Genomic DNA, 19,050 nt, shown 5'->3' on the forward strand with positions numbered 1-19,050 from the left:
CTCTATCTACCGAGCCTGTATCTCACCAATGCCAGATCCCTGGTGCATAAAACGGATGACTTGGAATTACAACTCGCTGGAAATTGCTATGTCCGTGTGTGACGATGCGGGTTCTGCTCCATGCTCCCATCCGCCGTTCAGAAGCCCTTGAACCCATCACCGTTGGTAATTATAACCGAGATGAGCTAAGTAGTGAGGCAACAACATAGCAAGGGGATGGTACAAAGTGCACAGTGATTTTAATAAGCAATCAAAACAAAGTCCAAATAAATAAGTGCAGTGCTTCTAAAGAAAAGTCTTCATTAAATTAATAATCCATTAAAACTGTGCCAATTGTGGAGGTTAAAAACAATGCAAAAACACTCCTTTAAAAAGACGATGAGGTTAAAACGTTGCTGGAAGCAGTCCTTAAAAACAATAAGCCCAGTGCTTCTTTTACATTAGCGTCTCACCTGCTTCTCCCGTTTGGGCCCTGCAGCAGGCGAGACGCTCACTCTGCAGCTCTCCTTCTGTGCCTGCTTCCACTGTCAGTCGCCTTACCGATCCTTGGCTCAGGTCAGCTCCCCCTGACAGTGACTTGGGATTCCCCAACGACCAAGGCTCTCAAGCTGGGGACACCACGTCCCAAGTCCCGACTCCCACTGCCTTCCATGGCCTCACGCGGAGAGTCTCCCACCTTCTGGTCACTCCTGCCCTTCGAAGTAATGCCCTCTCCCCTCCCTGATGGATATTTACACCTCCCGCTGCCTCAGCAGAGCAAAACACATCATCAAGGACAGCTGCCACCCTGGCTCTGATCTGTTTGACCTGCTGCCCTCAGGGAGGCGCTACAGGTGCATCACAACAAGGACTAACAGACTCAACAACAGTTTTATCTCCCAAAAGCCATAACCATTCTAAACTCACACATGCACTGACTACACAGTCTGACCCCCCAACCCCTGGACTTCCTTCTGTCCATCAACTGTGCAATATCCAATATGTAAATGGTACTAATAATAACTGTGTAATATCTGTATACTGTACAATATCATTACTCTCAGGGTCCAACATCCACTACTCACTGCACATGATCAGCATAATTGTGCAATATTTAAATTATGTGCAATAACCCAATAGTGCAATAGTTATTTATTCTTTCCATATGTATATAGCGTCGCAGAACTTTTTTTTGCAACTTTTTGCACCATTTCTTTTTTAATTTGTTGTGTTTTACATATATGTTTGCACTGGAGGAGCTGCTTTTAATCTCTTTGTACATGTGTATAGTGACAATAAAAGGCATTTTATTCTATCTATCTCCAGCCTCGTTGCTTGATTCCAATTTTCTACTCTATCTTGATGTTTCACATTATGACCACAAGAGGGCACCAGAGAGCCACAAACCACAGGACCAGTAATACAGCACACGTTAGGTTAGTAGAATAAAATAATGGATTTTTATTCTCCTTCCTGGCACTGTCCACAATCCTCTCCCAACAATAAGCCACAAGTATGCAATAATTATTCAATAATTCCCAATTCTTCCTCTTTCTCCACCTCCACTGAGTTTTGCATGCTGCCTTCTGACTCTGTACCCCCATAGGAGGTAGTGGGCTTCCTTCAATGCCGGACCCAAGAATGCGTCCAGTGCCATTCTGTCTCCAGTATGACACACTTCTGGGCTACAGACAAAGTAGAGTGGCCCTTCCCTGACAGTGCCCTCCAAGGGCTTCACTTCTGGACTCCATTTCCATAGCACCCCTGCAGGTGTCCCAAATGGGTTCTCAAATAAGGACCACTGCCACCTAGCACATGAGTTCTGGCTTCCACTGGTCCACCCATTATTTTACGTTGGGTGGGCACAGAGTTGTCTGTACAACATTTCTCTCGGGGGCTCCCCGTCCAGGTAATAACCTGTGCTCCTCCCCAGCCGGGATGCCTGTTCTTATCTCAGAACATTCATAAGTAGATGTGACCTGTTGTTTCTAAATGAAATGTGAATGCGCCAGTCCTCTAAAACGGCACGCACGCACACATCAGTACATTTGTGTGCAAGTCTTCTGAGTGCGCAACAGGAAAAAACGTCACATTTGTGAGATGACTCGGGGCATTAAAATGGACGCACTGATAGCTGGTGTGTGCATCGCATTTTGCTCTTGAGGATGACAAACGTTTCTTGCGCTGTACACGATTAAGCCGAGAAGGCAAATTGGCTTTTGCCATGTTCACGTTTTTTTTTCCGGCACTATTGCACCAAAAGAACTGTGGGGGACAAGAAAGGAGCCAGCAGTGATGGGACGGGACTGCTGTCGCAGCTGTAGCTCTCCTCCATTGATGCTTTGCTATGGCTGGCAGTGTAGGATCTGAAAACAGAAATTTTACCTTTCCCACTCAGGGACTGTCAATTTAAATGTAGGAAGTTAACAAATTTTAATTAGGATAATTAACAATCAGGTTTGCCTTTGGCAATATCAGTTATCACTTCAATAATTCGGTAAGGCTCCTACTTCATTTACTTTACCTTTCTATGGTATAGGCGGAGGTCTCCAGTCTTTAGACTTCTGTCAGGGTGGCTGAGGTTGCACTCATTTTAAGGAACAGAATAATACAATTTCTTAGCAGACACATGGATTATAGAAATTTGAGATCATCAAGAGCATGGGGACACAGCTGAAAACTTGTGAAGGGTAAATTTCGCACAAATGTTAGGAAGTTTTTCTTTACACAAAGAACAATAGACACTTGGAATAATTGACCAAGCGATCAAGTAGTGTGGTAGACAGTAAGACGTTAGGGACTTTCAAAACTCAACTTGGTGTTTTTTTGGAAGAAATAAGTGGAGAGGACTGACAAGCTTTGTTTGGCTGAATGGCCTGTTCTTGTCTAGATTGCTGTGATGTTCTAATGTTCAATACTATCGACGTCCTCACAGTATTCAGAAGCCATTAAGAAGGCTAACAGAATGTCAGGTTATATAGCGCCTTGATGTGTGGAGTACAAGTCACAGGAGGTTCAGGGATGTTTTTTTAGAAGAAATAAGTGGATAGGACTGGCGAGCTTTGTTGTGCTGAATGGCCTGTTCTTGTCCAGAGGGTTCTAATGTTCTAAATTTGATAAAAGCAGATATGAATTGACATACAGTGCATCCGGAAAGTATTCCCAGCGCATCACTTTTTCCACCTTTTGTTATGTTACAGCCTTATTCCAAAATGGATTAAATTCATTTTTTTCCTCAGAGTTCTACACACAACACCCCATAATGACAACGTGAAAAAAGTTTACTTGAGGTTTTTGCAAATTTATTAAAAATATAAAAACTGAGAAATCCCATGTCCAGAAGTATTCACAGCCTTTGCTCAATACTTTGTCGATGCACCTTTGGCAGCAATTGCAGCCTCAAGTCTTTTTGAATATGATACCACAAGCTTGGCACACCTATCCTTGGCCAGTTTGGCCCATTCCTCTTTGCAGCACCTCTCAAGCTCCATCAGGTTGGATGGGAAGCGTCGGTGCACAGCCATTTTAAGATCTCTCCAGAGATGTTCAATCAGATTCAAGTCTGGGCTCTGGCTGGGCCACTCAAGGACATTCACAGAGTTGGCCTGAAGCCACTCCTTTGATATCTTGGCTGTGTGCTTAGGGTCGTTGTCCTGCTGAAAGATGAACCGTCACCCCAGTCTGAGGTCAAGAGCGCTCTGGAGCAGGTTTTCATCCAGGATGTCTCTGTACATTGCTGCAGTCATCTTTCCCTTTATCCTGACTAGTCTCCCAGTTCCTGCCACTGAAAAACATCCCCACAGCATGACACTGCCACCACCATGCTTCACTGTAGGGATGGTATTGGCCTGGTGATGAGCGGTGCCTGGTTTCCTCCAAACATGACGTCTGGCATTCACACCAAAGAGTTCAATCTTTGTCTCATCAGACCAGAGAATTTTCTTTCTCATGGTCTGAGAGTCCTTCAGGTACCTTTTGGCAAACTCCAGGTGGGCTGCCATGTGCTTTTTACTAAGGAGTGGCTTCCGTCTGGCCACTCTACCTTACAGGCCTGATTGGTGGATTGCTGCAGAGATGGTTGTCCTTCTGGAAGTTTCTCCTCTCTCCACAAAGGACCTCTGGAGCTCTGACAGAGTGACCATCAGGTTCTTGGTCACCTCCCTGACTAAGGCCCTTCTCCGGATGCACTGTATACAGTATATATAAGCTATATATTGTATACCCTGCCGTTCTTTCTTAAAGTCTGTGAAGTGCCTTGAGCATGGGAAAGGCGCTATATAAATAAAATGTATTATTATTATTATTATTATTATATAAGACTGTATGCTGACTCATTAGTCACACACATAACAGGTAGGCTGGCTGTTCGCTGCCATTTATCTTGCCACAGGTAAGTAGTTTTACAATGCCAAGTCTTTATGGATGATGCCTGATGTTGTGTGGAGTTGCTGCTTTCTGCATTGTTTCAAGTGGAGGCTCCTTCACGCGTCGGCGTTCACTCCTTCTCTCTGATTCGTGATCCTTCATTTGTGATGTGCACTGCTTTCCTCACTTAGGCCCTTGACTGTGTCATCTCACTCCAGCTAGTCAGTGACTCACCCCAGACTGGTTTGATGTTTTCTTTAGTCTTAAGGGCGGCTCTGCGTGTGTGAGAGCTGAGAGTTGACAGTCGACGGCTGCTCATCCAGAAGTATAATGCAGAAAATGGGGCAACGAGGAATTATTAACGCACGTGTTTTGGACCTCACAAACAGAAGGGAAGCATGTCTGTCTGATGTCCTGTGCTTTATGTACCACAACAGAATGGAAATAAAATAAAGGGCAGAGATTGTGTCTGAACTTACCACACCTGTAAACCTATCACACAACATTGGCTCCGTCATATTGGTTATCACAAAAATGGCCAGCATGGTTGTGCCACACAGGGTGACACACAGACAGCTACATTTTCAATTATGTTAATTGACACGGCCTGGTGATGCAATTCTGGCATATCCTACATTTAGAAGTCATGTAATGGGATATCCACATTAATCATAAATGGCTCTTTGGTAAAGACAATCTTAGACATCTTTACCACCATATATGCTAGATATTACCAATGTTTTGCTCTCCGATACAACAAAAGGGCCAAGGCTATTAATTCTAAAAGAGAGAGAGAGAGAGGAAGGGTAAAACCCCTGGCCCAGAAGAACCAATGCAATCTTTTTAGAAAATTTTATTAAACAAAGATAAATTCCAAAGTAAACAAAATCAACGATCCAAAAGGCAAATAGAGTGGAACCTTGGTCCAGAAAGTGACACGTGAAGAGAAATGCTCGTATTCCGAATCAAATTTTCCCATAAGAAATTATGCAAATTTAATTAATCTGTTCCCCAACCCAGAACTGTTGATAAACATACATTCTATATAGTGCCAGGTACCCCCTTACTTTTGACGAACTCCTGGAATTCCTTGACGTTTCTTAATCTGAGCTTGCGGCTTCGCCATGCCATATGACACTGCGAATCCCACTTCTTTATTTAAACTTCTCAAACCGTCCCCTGCTCGCTTTAAATGATTCCGCTTCTGAATCACTCGTTCCATGGGGTTTTCTTAATGAGATCAGCCCTTGATTTTCACATATGATCACCTCGGACACGCTATCACCCGCTAACTGTTTCTGCTTTATCCACAGTAGCAACAACATTTCAACATCATCGATTGCTTTAGGTCTTTGTTTCGTTAACACTTTAACTTCTTTTTTGCCACATTAGCACTCTTGAACCTATCTTTCTCTTTAAGAATGGTACATATTATCAACATTGCTTTTCCGTATTGTTGTGACAGATCAGCCACACGAACACCATCATTGTGTTTATTGATGATCTCTTTTTTCAGGTCTACAGTCATATGAAAAAGATTGTGACCCCCTCTCAGCCTGCATAATAATTGACTCTCCTTTAAACAACAAAGATAACAGTGGTATGTCCTTCATTTCCGAGGAGTACTGCGGTGTTTTCCAAACAAAGATTTTTAGTGACGCAGTATTTAGTTGTATGAAATTAAATCAAATGTGAAAAACTGGCTGTGCACAAATGTGGGTCCCCTTGTCATTGTGGTGATTTGAATGCCTGTCACTGCTCAATGCTGATTACTTGGTGTGATGAGCTCGTGAAGCCTTCATAGACAGGTGTGTCCAATCATGAGATATAAAGGTATTTAAGGTGGTCAATTGTAAGTTGTGCTTCCTTCCCTTTGATTCTCCTCTGAAGAGTGATAGCATGGGATCCTCAAAGCAACTCTCCAAAGATCTGAAAACAAAGATTGTTGAGTCTCCTGGTTTAGGTGAAGGCTACAAAAAGCCATCTCAGAGGTTTAAACTGTCAGTTTCAGCTGTAAGGAATGTCATCAGGAAATGGAAGGCCACAGGCACAGTTGCTGTTAAACCAGCAGGTCTGGCAGACCAAGAAAAATACAGGAGCGGCATATGAGCAGGATTGTGAGAATGGTGACAGACAACCCACAGATCACCTCCAAAGACCTGCAAGAACATCTTGCTGCAGATGGTGTATCTGTACATCGTTCTACTATTCAGTGCATCTGTATGGCAGGGTGATGAGAAAGAAGCCCTTTCTGCACTCACACCACAAACAGAGATGCTTGTTGTATGTCAATGCTCATTTAGACAAGCCAGATTCATTGAGGAAGAAAGTGCTTTGGACTGATGAGACACAAATTGAGTTATTTGGTCAGAACAAAAAGCGCTTTGCATGGCAGAAGAAGAACACCGCATTCCAAGAAAAACACCTGCTACCTACTGTCACATTTGGTGGAGGTTCCATCATGCTGTGGGGCTGTGGGGCTAGTTTAGGGACAGGGGCCCTTGTTAAAGTCGAGGGTCAGATGAATTCAACCCAATATCAACAAATTCTTCAGGATAATGTTCAAGCATCAGTCACAAAAGTTGAAGTTACGCAGGGGTTGGATATTCCAACAAGACAATAACCCAAAACACAGTTGGAAATCTACAAAGGCATTCATGCAGAGGGAGAAGTACAATGTTATTGAATGGCCGTCACAGTCCCCTGACTTGAATATCAGCGAAAATCTATGGGATGATTTGAAGCAGGCTGTCCATCAAATTAAACTGAACTGGAGAGATTTTGTATGAAGAATGGTCAACAATACCTTCATCAAGAATCCAGACACTCATCAAAGGCTATAGGAGGACAGCGTCTACAGGCTGTTAAATTAGCAAAAGAAAGCTCAACTAAGTATTGATGTCATATCTCTGTTGGGGTGCCCACATTTATGCACCTGTCTAATTTTGTGATGATGCATATTGCACATTTTCTGTTAATCCAATAAACTTAACTTCACTGCTGAAATACTACTGTGTCCATAAGGCATGTCATACATTACAAGGAAGTTCAGCCAATGAGAAACAAAAATCAAAAGAATTAAGAGGGGTTCCCAAACCAAGTATTATTTTCACTAATTTCTTCACGGGTGCATCCTGTAATGCTTTCTTTGGCTCCATGCTGGGCGTACACTTTCGTAACTTGACAGAGACAACTTTATGGAATATAAAAATAAAGACAACAAGAAACGCATTCCCCTTGTTGTCACTTATAACCCACATCTTGAAGCACTTCGAAAAATTACAAAAGAACTTCAGCCAATGCTATACAATGACAAAACACTGAAAAATGGATTTCCAGAACCTCCCCTCCTGGCACACAGACAACCGCCAAACCTGCAGCAACTTATTGTCTGAAACTTTCTAAATGAACTAACAGAAAATGGCAGATCTCCCTACCTACAGAAAAGATGTCAAATGTGTGCTCACATTTATAATACAGGCCATGTAGTTATGCCACACTGCCGACTAGAACATCGCATAAAGGGATCATTTTCCTGCAGATCATCTAATGTGGTCTACCTAGATCTCTGTATGAAATGTTCTGACACTGCACTCTGTGTGGGAGAAACTGGACCAACACTCCACCAGAGAATGAATTTACATGGGTGCCAACATCAAGCTTGGCAACACAGATGTTCCTCTAGCAGCCCACTTCAACAACCATGGACACTCTGAGGGGGACTTTAAAGTCACGGGGTTTATGGGAAACTTCAGAACACAGTAAGAGAGAAAAGAGTGGGAAATGAAACTCATACTAAAATGTAACACATGATTTAAACAGAGACAAGAGTTTTCTGGCCAGATATGAGGATTTTTCGCATCTTTCGGACTGACATAGACAACCTGCCTATAGACGCACATTGTATTGAAAAACTCATCAGAAACTTCAAAAGATTTTCTTGGACAGTCATCTATCCAAAGATCTTGACCATAAATTGTTCTCCTCTCTTAGTCTGAAGAGGTCTATTAATTTAATACTTTTATGATGTCTCACTTAAAGTTTTTCCAGTGTTGTTATCTCTCCTAATGTCTATATAAACACAGGGAACTCCAGTTTCTGTATTACATCTCGCCTGAAGAAGGGGCCTGAGTTGCCGCGAAAGCTTGCATACAGGTGCTGGTCATAAAATTAGAATATCATGGCAAAGTTGATTTATTTCAGTAATTCCATTCAAAAAGTGAAACTTGTATATTAGATTCATTCATTACACACAGACTGAAGTATTTCAAATGTTTATTTCTTTTAATGTTGATGATTATAACTGACAACTAATGAAAGTCCCAAAGTCAGTATCTCGGAAAATTTGAATATTGTGAAAAGGTTCAATATTGAAGACACCTGGTGCCACACTCTAATCAGCTAATGAACTCAAAAGCCTTGAAATGGTCTCTCAGTCGAGTTCTGTAGGCTACACAATCATGGGGAAGACTGCTGACTTGACAGTTGTCCAAAAGACGACCATTGACACCTTGCACAAGGAGGGCAAGACACAAAAGGTCATTGCTAAAGAGGCTGGCTGTTCACAGAGCTCTGTGTCCAAGCACATTAATAGAGAGGCGAAGGGAAGGACAAGATGTGGTAGAAAAAAGTGGACAAGCAATAGGGATAACCGCACCCTGGAGAGGATTGGGAAACAAAACCCATTCAAAAATGTGGGGGAGATTCACAAAGAGTGGACTGCAGCTGGAGTCAGTGCTTCAAGAACCACCACACACAGACGTATGCAAGACATGGGTTTCAGCTGTCGCATTCCTTGTGTCAAGCCACTCTTGAACAAGAGACAGCGTCAGAAGCATCTCGCCTTTGGACTGCTGCTGAGTGGTCCAAAGTTATGTTCTCTGATGAAAGTAAATTTTGCATTTCCTTTGGAAATCAAGGTACCAGAGTCTGGTGTAAGAGAGGAGAGGCACAGAATCCACGTTGCGTGAGGTCCAGTGTAAAGTTTCCACAGTCAGTGATGGTTTGGAGTGCCATGTCATCTGCTGGTGTTGGTCCATTGTGTTTTCTGAGGTCCAAGGTCAATGCAGCCATCTACAAGGGAGTTTTAGAGCACTTCATGCTTCCTGCTGCTGACGAACTTTATGGAGATGCAGGTTTCATTTTCCAACAGGACCTGGCACCTGCACACAGTGCCAAAGCTACCAGTACCTGGTTTAAGGACCATGGTATCCCTGTTCTTGATTGGCCAGCAAACTCGCCTGACCTTAACCCCATAGAAAATCTATGGGGTATTGCGAAGAGGAAGATGCAATACGCCAGACCCAACAATTCAGAAGAGCTGAAGGCCACTATCAGAGCAACATGGGCTCTCATAACACCTGAGCAGTGCCACAGACTGATCGACTCCATGTCACGCCGCATTGCTGCAGTAATCCAGGCCAAAGGAGCCCCAACTAAATATTGAGCGCTGTACATGCTCATACTTTTCATGTTCATACCTTTCAGTTGGCCAACATTTCTAAAAATCCTTTTTTTGCATTGGTCTTAATTGATATTCTAATTTTCCAAGATACTGAATTTGGGACTTTCATTAGTTGTCAGTTATAATCATCAACATTAAAAGAAATAAACGTTTGAAATACATCAGTCTGTGTGTAATGAATTAATCTAATATACAAGTTTCACTTTTTGAATGGAATTACTGAAATAAATCAACTTTGTCATGATATTCTAATTTTATGACCAGCACCTGTATTGTAATCTTTTTAGTTAGCCAATAACAGGGGTCATTTTGCTTGACTTCTCACTACAGTCATAATGGCTCACATGGTACAACACCCTACTAACTCAATAGTAATAATTCATTACATTTATATAGCGCTTTTCTTAGTACTCAAAGCGCTATCCACACAGGGAGGAACCAGGAAGCGAACCCACAATCTTCCACAGTCTCCTTACTGCAAAGCAGCAGCACTACCACTGCGCCACCTGTGAGGATGAACTCAACAGTAAAATACGCAAAAAACTGCTAACGTGTTCGCAATAAAATAACTCACATATTAATTCGTCGAAGTATGGGCGCAGACTGACTCAAGATTCCTTTGTCTAACCGATGCTGCGCAAACCATACATGGTTGATGATGTTCGGAAACACTTGGGTTCTGAGTTACTACGCGTGTACGGAGACAAATTTCATGATGGAAAAATGCTCGTATACAAGATTAATCGGGAAGAGTGGCGCTCGTGAACAGAGGTCTCACGGTAGTAGAAACCAAGAACAAGGGCAGAGATTCCAAAACCAATAAAATCAAATATAAAAAAACTTACAAAACCTCAACGGAATCCAAAAAAGGGAGGTACATAACAAGAGCAGATGGTAAAGCCCCCCAACCCTGGGCTCAGGACTCTCAGATCTTTACATAGACTGCGGTTTGGGGAGCCCTGACCCCTTGGGTTCAGCATACAATAAAGTAAATATGATATACTTGATAATTTGAACGTCTAAACACCTTCCCTGGAAATAATAAATAACCTGAGTTGGCAAAAACATGAACATACAATAGTGACCAAAAATAACCAAATGTAATAAAAAAAAGAGGAGACCAGAGATGGAGACCAGTTATACACGTCTTAGCAAGCCTCACAGCTCTTTGAGGTATTGAAGCAGGGGCTCCAAAGAGACACGTCCACCACTCTGGAAGTTCTGAAGGGCTTGGTCAATTTTGAGAGGGCTCAGCTTCAGGTCAAGAATGAGGTTGTAGTTGTGGATCAGGCGTCTTGCTTCGTTTTTATCCAGGCTCCCTAGAAGAACAATAAAAAAAAACAATGGAGAAACTGTCAAGAATTAGAAGGGGCTAACAGCAGGCTCTGATCTTATCTGCTAGAACAGGATGTCGAGGTCAATCTATCATCAATATATGACGTGACCCATCATGTAAGTGGAGCCACACACTCATTGAGAGCAAAACTCCAGATGTTTGACTTCACAGTCAGGTGTGGGCATTTCAGCCCCAATTTATGTATATGGTGGCTGATGTTGTTTTGTCTGGTTAGTTGTCTCCCGTTGTTTTTTAAAAATCTATGATGGTTGTGATGTCATGAATATCATTGTCGTTTGGTAAGATGGGCACGGTCTCACACATGGAAACGAGTCTATTTTCTATTTTCCATTCTTCTTACAAGACTGAAAGCAAAGGGTAGGATTATTCCAAGAAACAGGGGATTGTTTAAGACCTTCTAAAACACAGTGATAATTTATACTCGGAATATCTTCAGAGTGAGGCCCAGATACTTGATAGACCCTTACAACAGATGTAGTAAGGGGAACAGATTACGATTCATTGGAGAAATTTAAGAGAATAAGGGTAAATTTACTCTGATTCATTTCATATCTGGAGAGTTCCTCAATGTTTTATCGTGTAGAAATGTCCATGAAATGAAGGGTCTTGTAGTATCGGTGGACGAGTTAATACAGGAAATGCCTCAATCATTAGCCTTGATTTATACATACACTCCACAATACTCACTTATGTGACACTCGCTCATCACTCATCTTCATCACAGACAGCGATAGACGAACCTGACTGCCTCAGACTCAATGCTCTAGCGGGGGACCAGAAGTTGCTCTTCTCGCAAGCTGCACTCCATGACTCTGGAGTTTGTTCCAGAGTCCCACAACTCTTTGGGTATAGAAGTGCTTTCTGGCTTTAGTTTTTTATATGAGGTGACCCATCAAGTACGTGGAGCCACACAACATGGAGAGCTAGAGCTACATATGTCTGGTGTCACAGCCAGGTGTGGGCATTTCTGTCCCATTTTTGTATTTGGTGGCTGATGTTGTTTTGTCTGGTTGATCAGATCCCATTATTATTAAAAATCCATGATGGTTATGATGTCATGGATAGCATTGTCATTTGGTAAGAATGGCACAGTCTCAAACATGGCAACACATTGAAGAAGGCCCGTTCTTCTCTCTATTGAAAAAGTGTGTGCCATCATTCTGACGTTCTGTTGTCCTTCAGTTTTTGTAGAACCTTTTCCATCTATGCTTGGTTGCATTTTTTATACTGGGCACATATTATTTCAGTGAATCTCATCTCTTTAGTTTAGTTTGCTTGTCATGATGATGTTTCATAACAATTTAAAAAGTCCCAAATGAGGATGAGTCAGCCTACAGAATGGAGATACAACAATTGGCAAACTGGTACAAGTGGACAAGATGAAGGAGATAACTGTTGAAATCAGGAAGGCTGATGGTAGCTGACCTTTCATGGTCATTTAACACCAACTCCATAGCCATGAAGGTGCAGCAGCAGCATCTCCACTTCCTTTGAGGGCTGAGGAAGGCAAGTGTACCTTCCCTCATTCTCACCACAGGAGCACGATTGAGAGCATCCTGACCAGCTGCATCACCGTCTGGTTCAGGAATTGCAGAATCTCTGACTGCAATGTCCTACAACAGATAGTGAACACAGCACAAAAGATCATTGGGTCCTCTCTGCCCTCCATTAAAGACATCTTTGTAAAGTATTTCATCATCTTAGTTTACAGTATTGTGAAGGACCTCTCCCAAACTCACTCATGGACTCTTGATCCTACGTCCATCTGGTAGAAGGTTCTGTAGTATTCAAATCAGTTCTGCCGAGTTCTACAACAACTTTTACCCCTTGGCGGTCCGAACTCTGAACACTGTGCTGCCCCCCTGCCCTTAGATTTGTACCTAACCGTTTATTCATATGTAGGATACATTGGAAAAATTGAGACGAGAACAGGCCATTCAGGCCAACCAGGCTTGCCAGTCCTATCCAGTTTATTCTTGTAAAAAAAATCAAGTCTGATTTTGAAGACATCCCTAATGTCCTACCGTCTACCACACTACATAGTCGCTTATTCCAAGTGTCTATTGGTCTTTGTGTAAAGAAAAACTTCCTGTTTGTGCGAAATTTACCCTTAACAAGTTTTCAACTGTGCCCCCGTGTTCTTGATGAACTCATTTTAAAATAACAGTCTCGAGCCACTGGACTGCTGTAATCCCCTTCATAATTTTAAACATTTCAGTCATGTCACCTTTTAATCTTCTTTGCTTAAACTGTAAAGGCTCAGCTCTTTTAATCTTTCCTTAAAATTCACCCCCTGTAGCCCTGAATCAGCCTCCTCGCTCTTCTCTGGACTTTTTTCTAGTGCCGCTATGTCCATTTTTGTAACTGGGAGATGCCTCACCAGTGTGTTATAAAGCTTGAGCAGAACCTCCTGTAACTTCACTCATCAAGGCGCTATATAACCTGACATTCTGTTAGCCTTCTTAGTGGCTTATGAACACTGTCTGGCAGTTGATGGTGTTGAGTCCACTATGACTCGTAAACCCTTCTCACAAGCCATACGTTTGATTTTCAGAACTCCCATTGTGTATTTAGACCTGACAAGATCTAAATTAAATGCAAGTGTTAGGCTCAGCTCTTTTTTTTATCTTTCCTCATAATTCATTCCCTGTAGACCTGGAATTTGGAATCAGTCTGTTTGCTCCTCATTGGATTTTTTCTTGCACTGCTTTGTTCTTTTTTTAGCCTGGAGACCAAAACTGCACACAGTACTCCAGATGAGGCCTCACCAGTGTGTTATAAAACTTGAGCAGAACCTCCTGTGACTTGTACTCTACACATCAAGGCGCTATATAACCTGACATTCTGTTAGACTTTTTAATGGCTTCTGAACACTGTCAGACAGTTGATAGTATTGAACATTAGAAAATCAGAGCAATCTAGATGACAACAGGCCATTCAGCCCAACAAAGCTCACCAGTCCGATCCACTTATTTCTTCTAAAAAAACATCAAGTCGAGTTTTGAAAGTCCCTAAAGTCTTATTGTCAACCACACTACTTGGTCGCTTATTCCAAGTGTCTATCATTCCTTGTGTAAAGAAAAACTTCCTATTATTTGAGCAAAATTTACCCCTAAGTTTCCAAATATGTCCTCGTGTTCTTGATGACCTCATTTTAAAATAACAGTCTCAAGCCATTGGACTAATTCCCTTCATAATTTTAAACACTTCAGTCAGGTCTCCTCTTCATCTCTGTATAGGCTCAGCTCTTTTAATCTTTCCTTATAACTCAACCCCTGTAGCCCTGATCAGCCTAGTCGCTCTTCTCTGGACCCTTTCTAGTGCTGTTATGTCTTTTTGTAGCCTGGAGACCAAAACTGCACTCAGTACTCCAGATGAGGCCTCACCAGTGTGTTATAAAGCTTGAGCAGAACCTCCTGTGACTTGTACTCCACACATCAAGACTCTATATAACCTGACATTCTGTTAGCCTTCTTAATGGCTTCTGAACACTGTCAGGAAGTCAATAGTATTGAACATAAGAACATTAGAACACTCTAGATGAGAACAGGCCATTCAGCCCAACAAAGCTCGCCAGTCCTCTCCACTTACTCCTTCCAAAAAAAACATCAAATCGAGTTTTGAAAGTCCTACTGTCTACCACACTACTTGGTCGTTTATTCCAAGTGTCTATCGTTCTTTGTGTAAAGAAAAACCTCCTAATGTTTGTGCGAAATTTACCCTTCACAATCTTCCAACTGTGTCCCCGTGTTCTTTATTTTAAAGTCACCGTCTCAATCCACTGGACTAATTCCTTTCATGATTTTAAACACTTCAGTCAGGTCTACTCTTCATCTTCTTTTGCTTAAACTGTAAAGGCTCAGCTCTTTTAATCTTTCCTTATCCATCCATCCATCCATTATCCAACCCGCTGAATCCGAATACAGGGTCACGGGGGTCTGCTGGAGCCAATCCCAGCCAACACAGGGCACAAGGCAGGGAACCAATCCTGGGCAGGGTGCCAACCCACCGCAGGGCACACACAAACACACCCACACACCAAGCACACACTAGGGCCAATTTAGAATCACCAATCCACCTAACCTGCATGTCTTTGGACTGTGGGAGGAAACCGGAGCGCCCACAGCCTTATAAATCAGCCTAGTCGCTCTTTTCTGGACCTTCTCTAGTGCTGCTATGTCCTTTTTGTAGCCTGGAGACCAAAACTTCACACATGATTCCAGATGAGGCCTCACCAGTGTGTTATAAAGCTTGAGCAGAACCTCCTTGGACTTGTACTCCACACATCAAGGCGCTATATAACCTGACATTATGTTTGCCTTCTTAATTGCTTCTGAACACTGTTGGGAAGTCGATAGCTTAAGGTCCACTATGACTCCTAAATCCTTCTCGTAAGGTGTATTCTCGATTTTCAGACCTCCTATTGTGCACTCAGACCTAACAAGACCTAAACTTAATGCAAGTGTTCTCTTTCAATCTTTCCTCATAACTCATCCCCTGTAGCCCTGGAATCAGCCTTGTCGCTCTTCTCTGGACCTTTGCTAGTGCTGCTTTGTCCTTTTTTGTAGCCTGCAGACCAAAACTATATAAGAGTACTCCAGATGAGGTCCAACCAGTGCAAGAAGATTCATGTAGGCCCTCAAAGGTCTTCATGATGTGGTCTGGTCTGGTCTGTAGTCATCTGGTGAAGAGAAGCCTGCCTTCTTTGGAGCAGCAACAATACAAGATGTTCACAGCAGTGGCACTAGGGAGGTATAGGGACAGACTGAACAGGTGACAGAGAACACCAAAAATATTAATCCGGTTTAGAAAGTTATCAATCTATATATCATTGATACATAGAGCAATATCTTTAGAAACTAAAATGTAGAAGTGGAAGGAAAGAAACAACAAAAGAGAGGAGCACAGAACTTCAAAAATGGGTCACACAAAGAGGGCAGTGTCATCCGCTCTTAATGTTCCATTATCCACCACCACATCATTTCCTTACTGTTTGTTGTCACCTCCCTTCTGCAGGGACCTCAGAGGGCCTGTCACTGAGCACTTTGCAATGTCTACTTGAGTGGCTTTTCTCATCTTCCCTCCTGCTGTCTAAAGCACGAAGCCTAATGGATCTGTGATTGAGTGGGGTCTGGCACAAGATGCCCCAGCCAACCCTGTGATTGCTTGGCTATCTTGTAGTGTGGTGTGGTCCCGGGGGCTCCAGCCTTTCAATTCGACTTTAATACAAACCTGCAGGTCTTTACTTAGCGATCAGCCTTCCGTGAATTCTGCTTATGGATTCACCACCTCCGGATGCCTAAGTGGCTTTTTCGGGAAGATGTGCAAAGAAGATTTGAAGCAGTTGAGAGTATTCAGCATTTGTCAGTTATTGGCTGATAACGAAAAAGACAAGAAATATGTACAAGTGACAGCATGGTCACCTGGGGAGCTGGGTCGTCCTGATATTCAGACTATTTTTAGAAATCGACAATTTATGGACTGGGATATACCAAACATGAGGCTGGCTCGTGCAACTATATAAAGGTCTGAAAAAGCTTATGTCTCACTGTTGGGGACTTTCCACAGTACCTTGTGGTGACAATTGTCACACATGTATTCTTGGGGGACAACTTGTAGGCTTATAAAATGATATCCACCCCAAGTCGAGGGATGGCGCTGTTGCCTAATTCTTCTCCTCCTTTCTCTCCTACAGATCAGAGGACCGGCAGTCCCAGTGATGTCACTTCCAGGTCATGGTTTCCAGGCCTGCCCCTTCCTGTGTTTGCATTTTGAGTCAGTCACTCTCTTGACTCCAATCTGAAAAGACCTCTTAACATTTTTGCTATTTTGGATTATTTTGCCATCCAATTATATGGGTTTCGCCTTCAAGGTGCCCCAGTTCTTTATCTTATCTTGTCTCATATTTTACACAGTGCATGTTCTGAAAGGCGCTACATCAAAATGTCTTAGAGGTAAAGGAATACGCCACCCATAAATGATATACGTTTTATCTGTTTCATATTCAGCTTTCTTTGTGTTGATAGCCAGGAAAAATTTTCAAGTTTATGCTTTTATGGAGGACGGAGATTGCAAAATTCCTGATAGACTTACAGCCTGCTGCCACTCAAGCATCTTCTCTCTCCCAGTCCATGAAGAGTGCTCTGCTGGCTGCTACAGTATTGTACATATCACGAAGATCTGAACATCAGAAACCCGGTGACAAGAACAGGCCATTCAGCGGAGCAAGTTCACTCATCCTATTCATCTGGATAGTTCAAAGTAACACCAAGTCGAGATCTGAAGGTCCTCTACAGCGCATCTTCAACCTGAGTCTGGAACACGGGAGAGTCCCGAGGCTTTGGAAAACATCTTGCATCACCCCAGTCCCAAAGGTATCACGTCCTAGTGAGCTGAATGACTTTCGGCCTGTTGCTCTGACGTCACATGTGATGAAGACCATGGAGCGGCTGCTGCTTCACCACCTGAGGCCACAGGTATGCCATGTCCTCGAACCTCTGCAGTTTGCATACCAGGAGAAGGTGGGAGCAGAGGATGCCATCATCTACATGCTACACCGATCCCTCTCCCACTTGGACAGAGGCAGTTGTGCTGTAAAAATTATGTTTCTGGACTTCTCTAGCACCTTCAACACCATCCAACCTCTGCTCCTTAGGGACAAGCTGACAGAGATGGGAGTAGATTCATACCTGGTGGCATGGATCGTGGACTATCTTACAGAGAGACCTCAGTATGTGCGTCTCGGGAACTGCAGGTCTGACATTGTGGTCAGTAACACAGGAGCGCCACAGGGGACTGTACTTTCTCCGGTCCTGTTCAGCCTATATACATCAGACTTCCCATAAAACTCGGAGTCCTGCCACATGCAAAAGTTCACTGCTATCATGGGCTGCATCAGGAGTGGGCAGGAGGAGAAGTATAGGAACCTAATCAAGGACTTTGTTAAATGGTGTGACTCAAACCACCTACACCTGAACACCAGCAAAACCAAGGAGCTGGTGGTGGATTTGAGGAGGCCCAGGCCCCTCATGGACCCCGTGATCATCAGAGGTGACTGTGTGCAGATGGTACAGACCTATAAATACCTGGGAGTGCAGCTGGATGATAAATTGGACTGGACTGCCAATACTGATGCTCTGTGAAAGAGAGGACAGAGCCGACTATACTTCCTTAGAAGACTGGCGTCATTCAACATCTGCAATAAGATGCTGCAGATGTTCTATCCTTTTAACTTTTAAAGCCTTAAATGGCCAAGGATTTAAACTTATTATTACTTGGGAATCTGAGCGCACATTAAGATCTCAAGATGCTGGTCTGCTTATGATTCCAAGGATTAATAAAATAGTAGTGGGAGGTCATGCTTTTAGTTACAGGGCCCCGAAGCTGTGGAATGGTCTGCCTGCTACTATAAGAGGTGCACCTGCAGTTCCAGCTTTTGCAGACTCACAACTTTGCTCCAGTATACCCTGCCTAGAGCTGCTGATAAGCTGCGCAGACTGCATCTCTCTGTGTTAGCCATTAGTACTACAATATAAGTAATATGATATTTATAAACAATTACTAACCCTCATCTATTCTGTTTCTCTTCTTGCTATCCTCATGTGACACTTGGTGCCACCGTTCCACTGCTAATTTGCTTTCCTGCCTATGGAAAAGTCATCTCTGATAAAAGAGCACTGGAATCATCAGGTAGAAGGGTCCTTCCATCTGATTGGCCGGCCCAGCACCGAGTGACCTGTGTAATGGCCAGTAAGGGGGATGTATCTTGTTGGTTGAGGTCTGACTGTGTCTGACTTGTCTCTGACTCCTTTTCTACACTCTGGCTGTGGTCCTCCAATGAGCTGATGGACAGATGTTGTTTTTCATTTCTGTTAATTTGTTTCTA

General features: G+C 43.0%; 1 protein-coding gene across 1 annotated transcript in view; it reads right to left on the reverse strand.

Moving 5' to 3' along the window:
* Nucleotides 1–10,814: 10,814 nt before the first annotated feature.
* The window catches only part of LOC114658496 (uncharacterized protein C1orf87), a 76,590-nt gene continuing 68,354 nt past the window's right edge, over nucleotides 10,815–19,050 (reverse strand). The window contains exon 12 of the mRNA XM_051932726.1: nucleotides 10,815–11,127. Coding sequence (XP_051788686.1) covers nucleotides 10,967–11,127 — 161 coding nt within the window. The 3' untranslated portion in view covers nucleotides 10,815–10,966. The remainder of the gene's footprint in view (nucleotides 11,128–19,050) is intronic.

Source organism: Erpetoichthys calabaricus, chromosome 10, assembly GCF_900747795.2.
Source record: "Erpetoichthys calabaricus chromosome 10, fErpCal1.3, whole genome shotgun sequence".
NCBI lineage: Eukaryota > Metazoa > Chordata > Cladistia > Polypteriformes > Polypteridae > Erpetoichthys > Erpetoichthys calabaricus.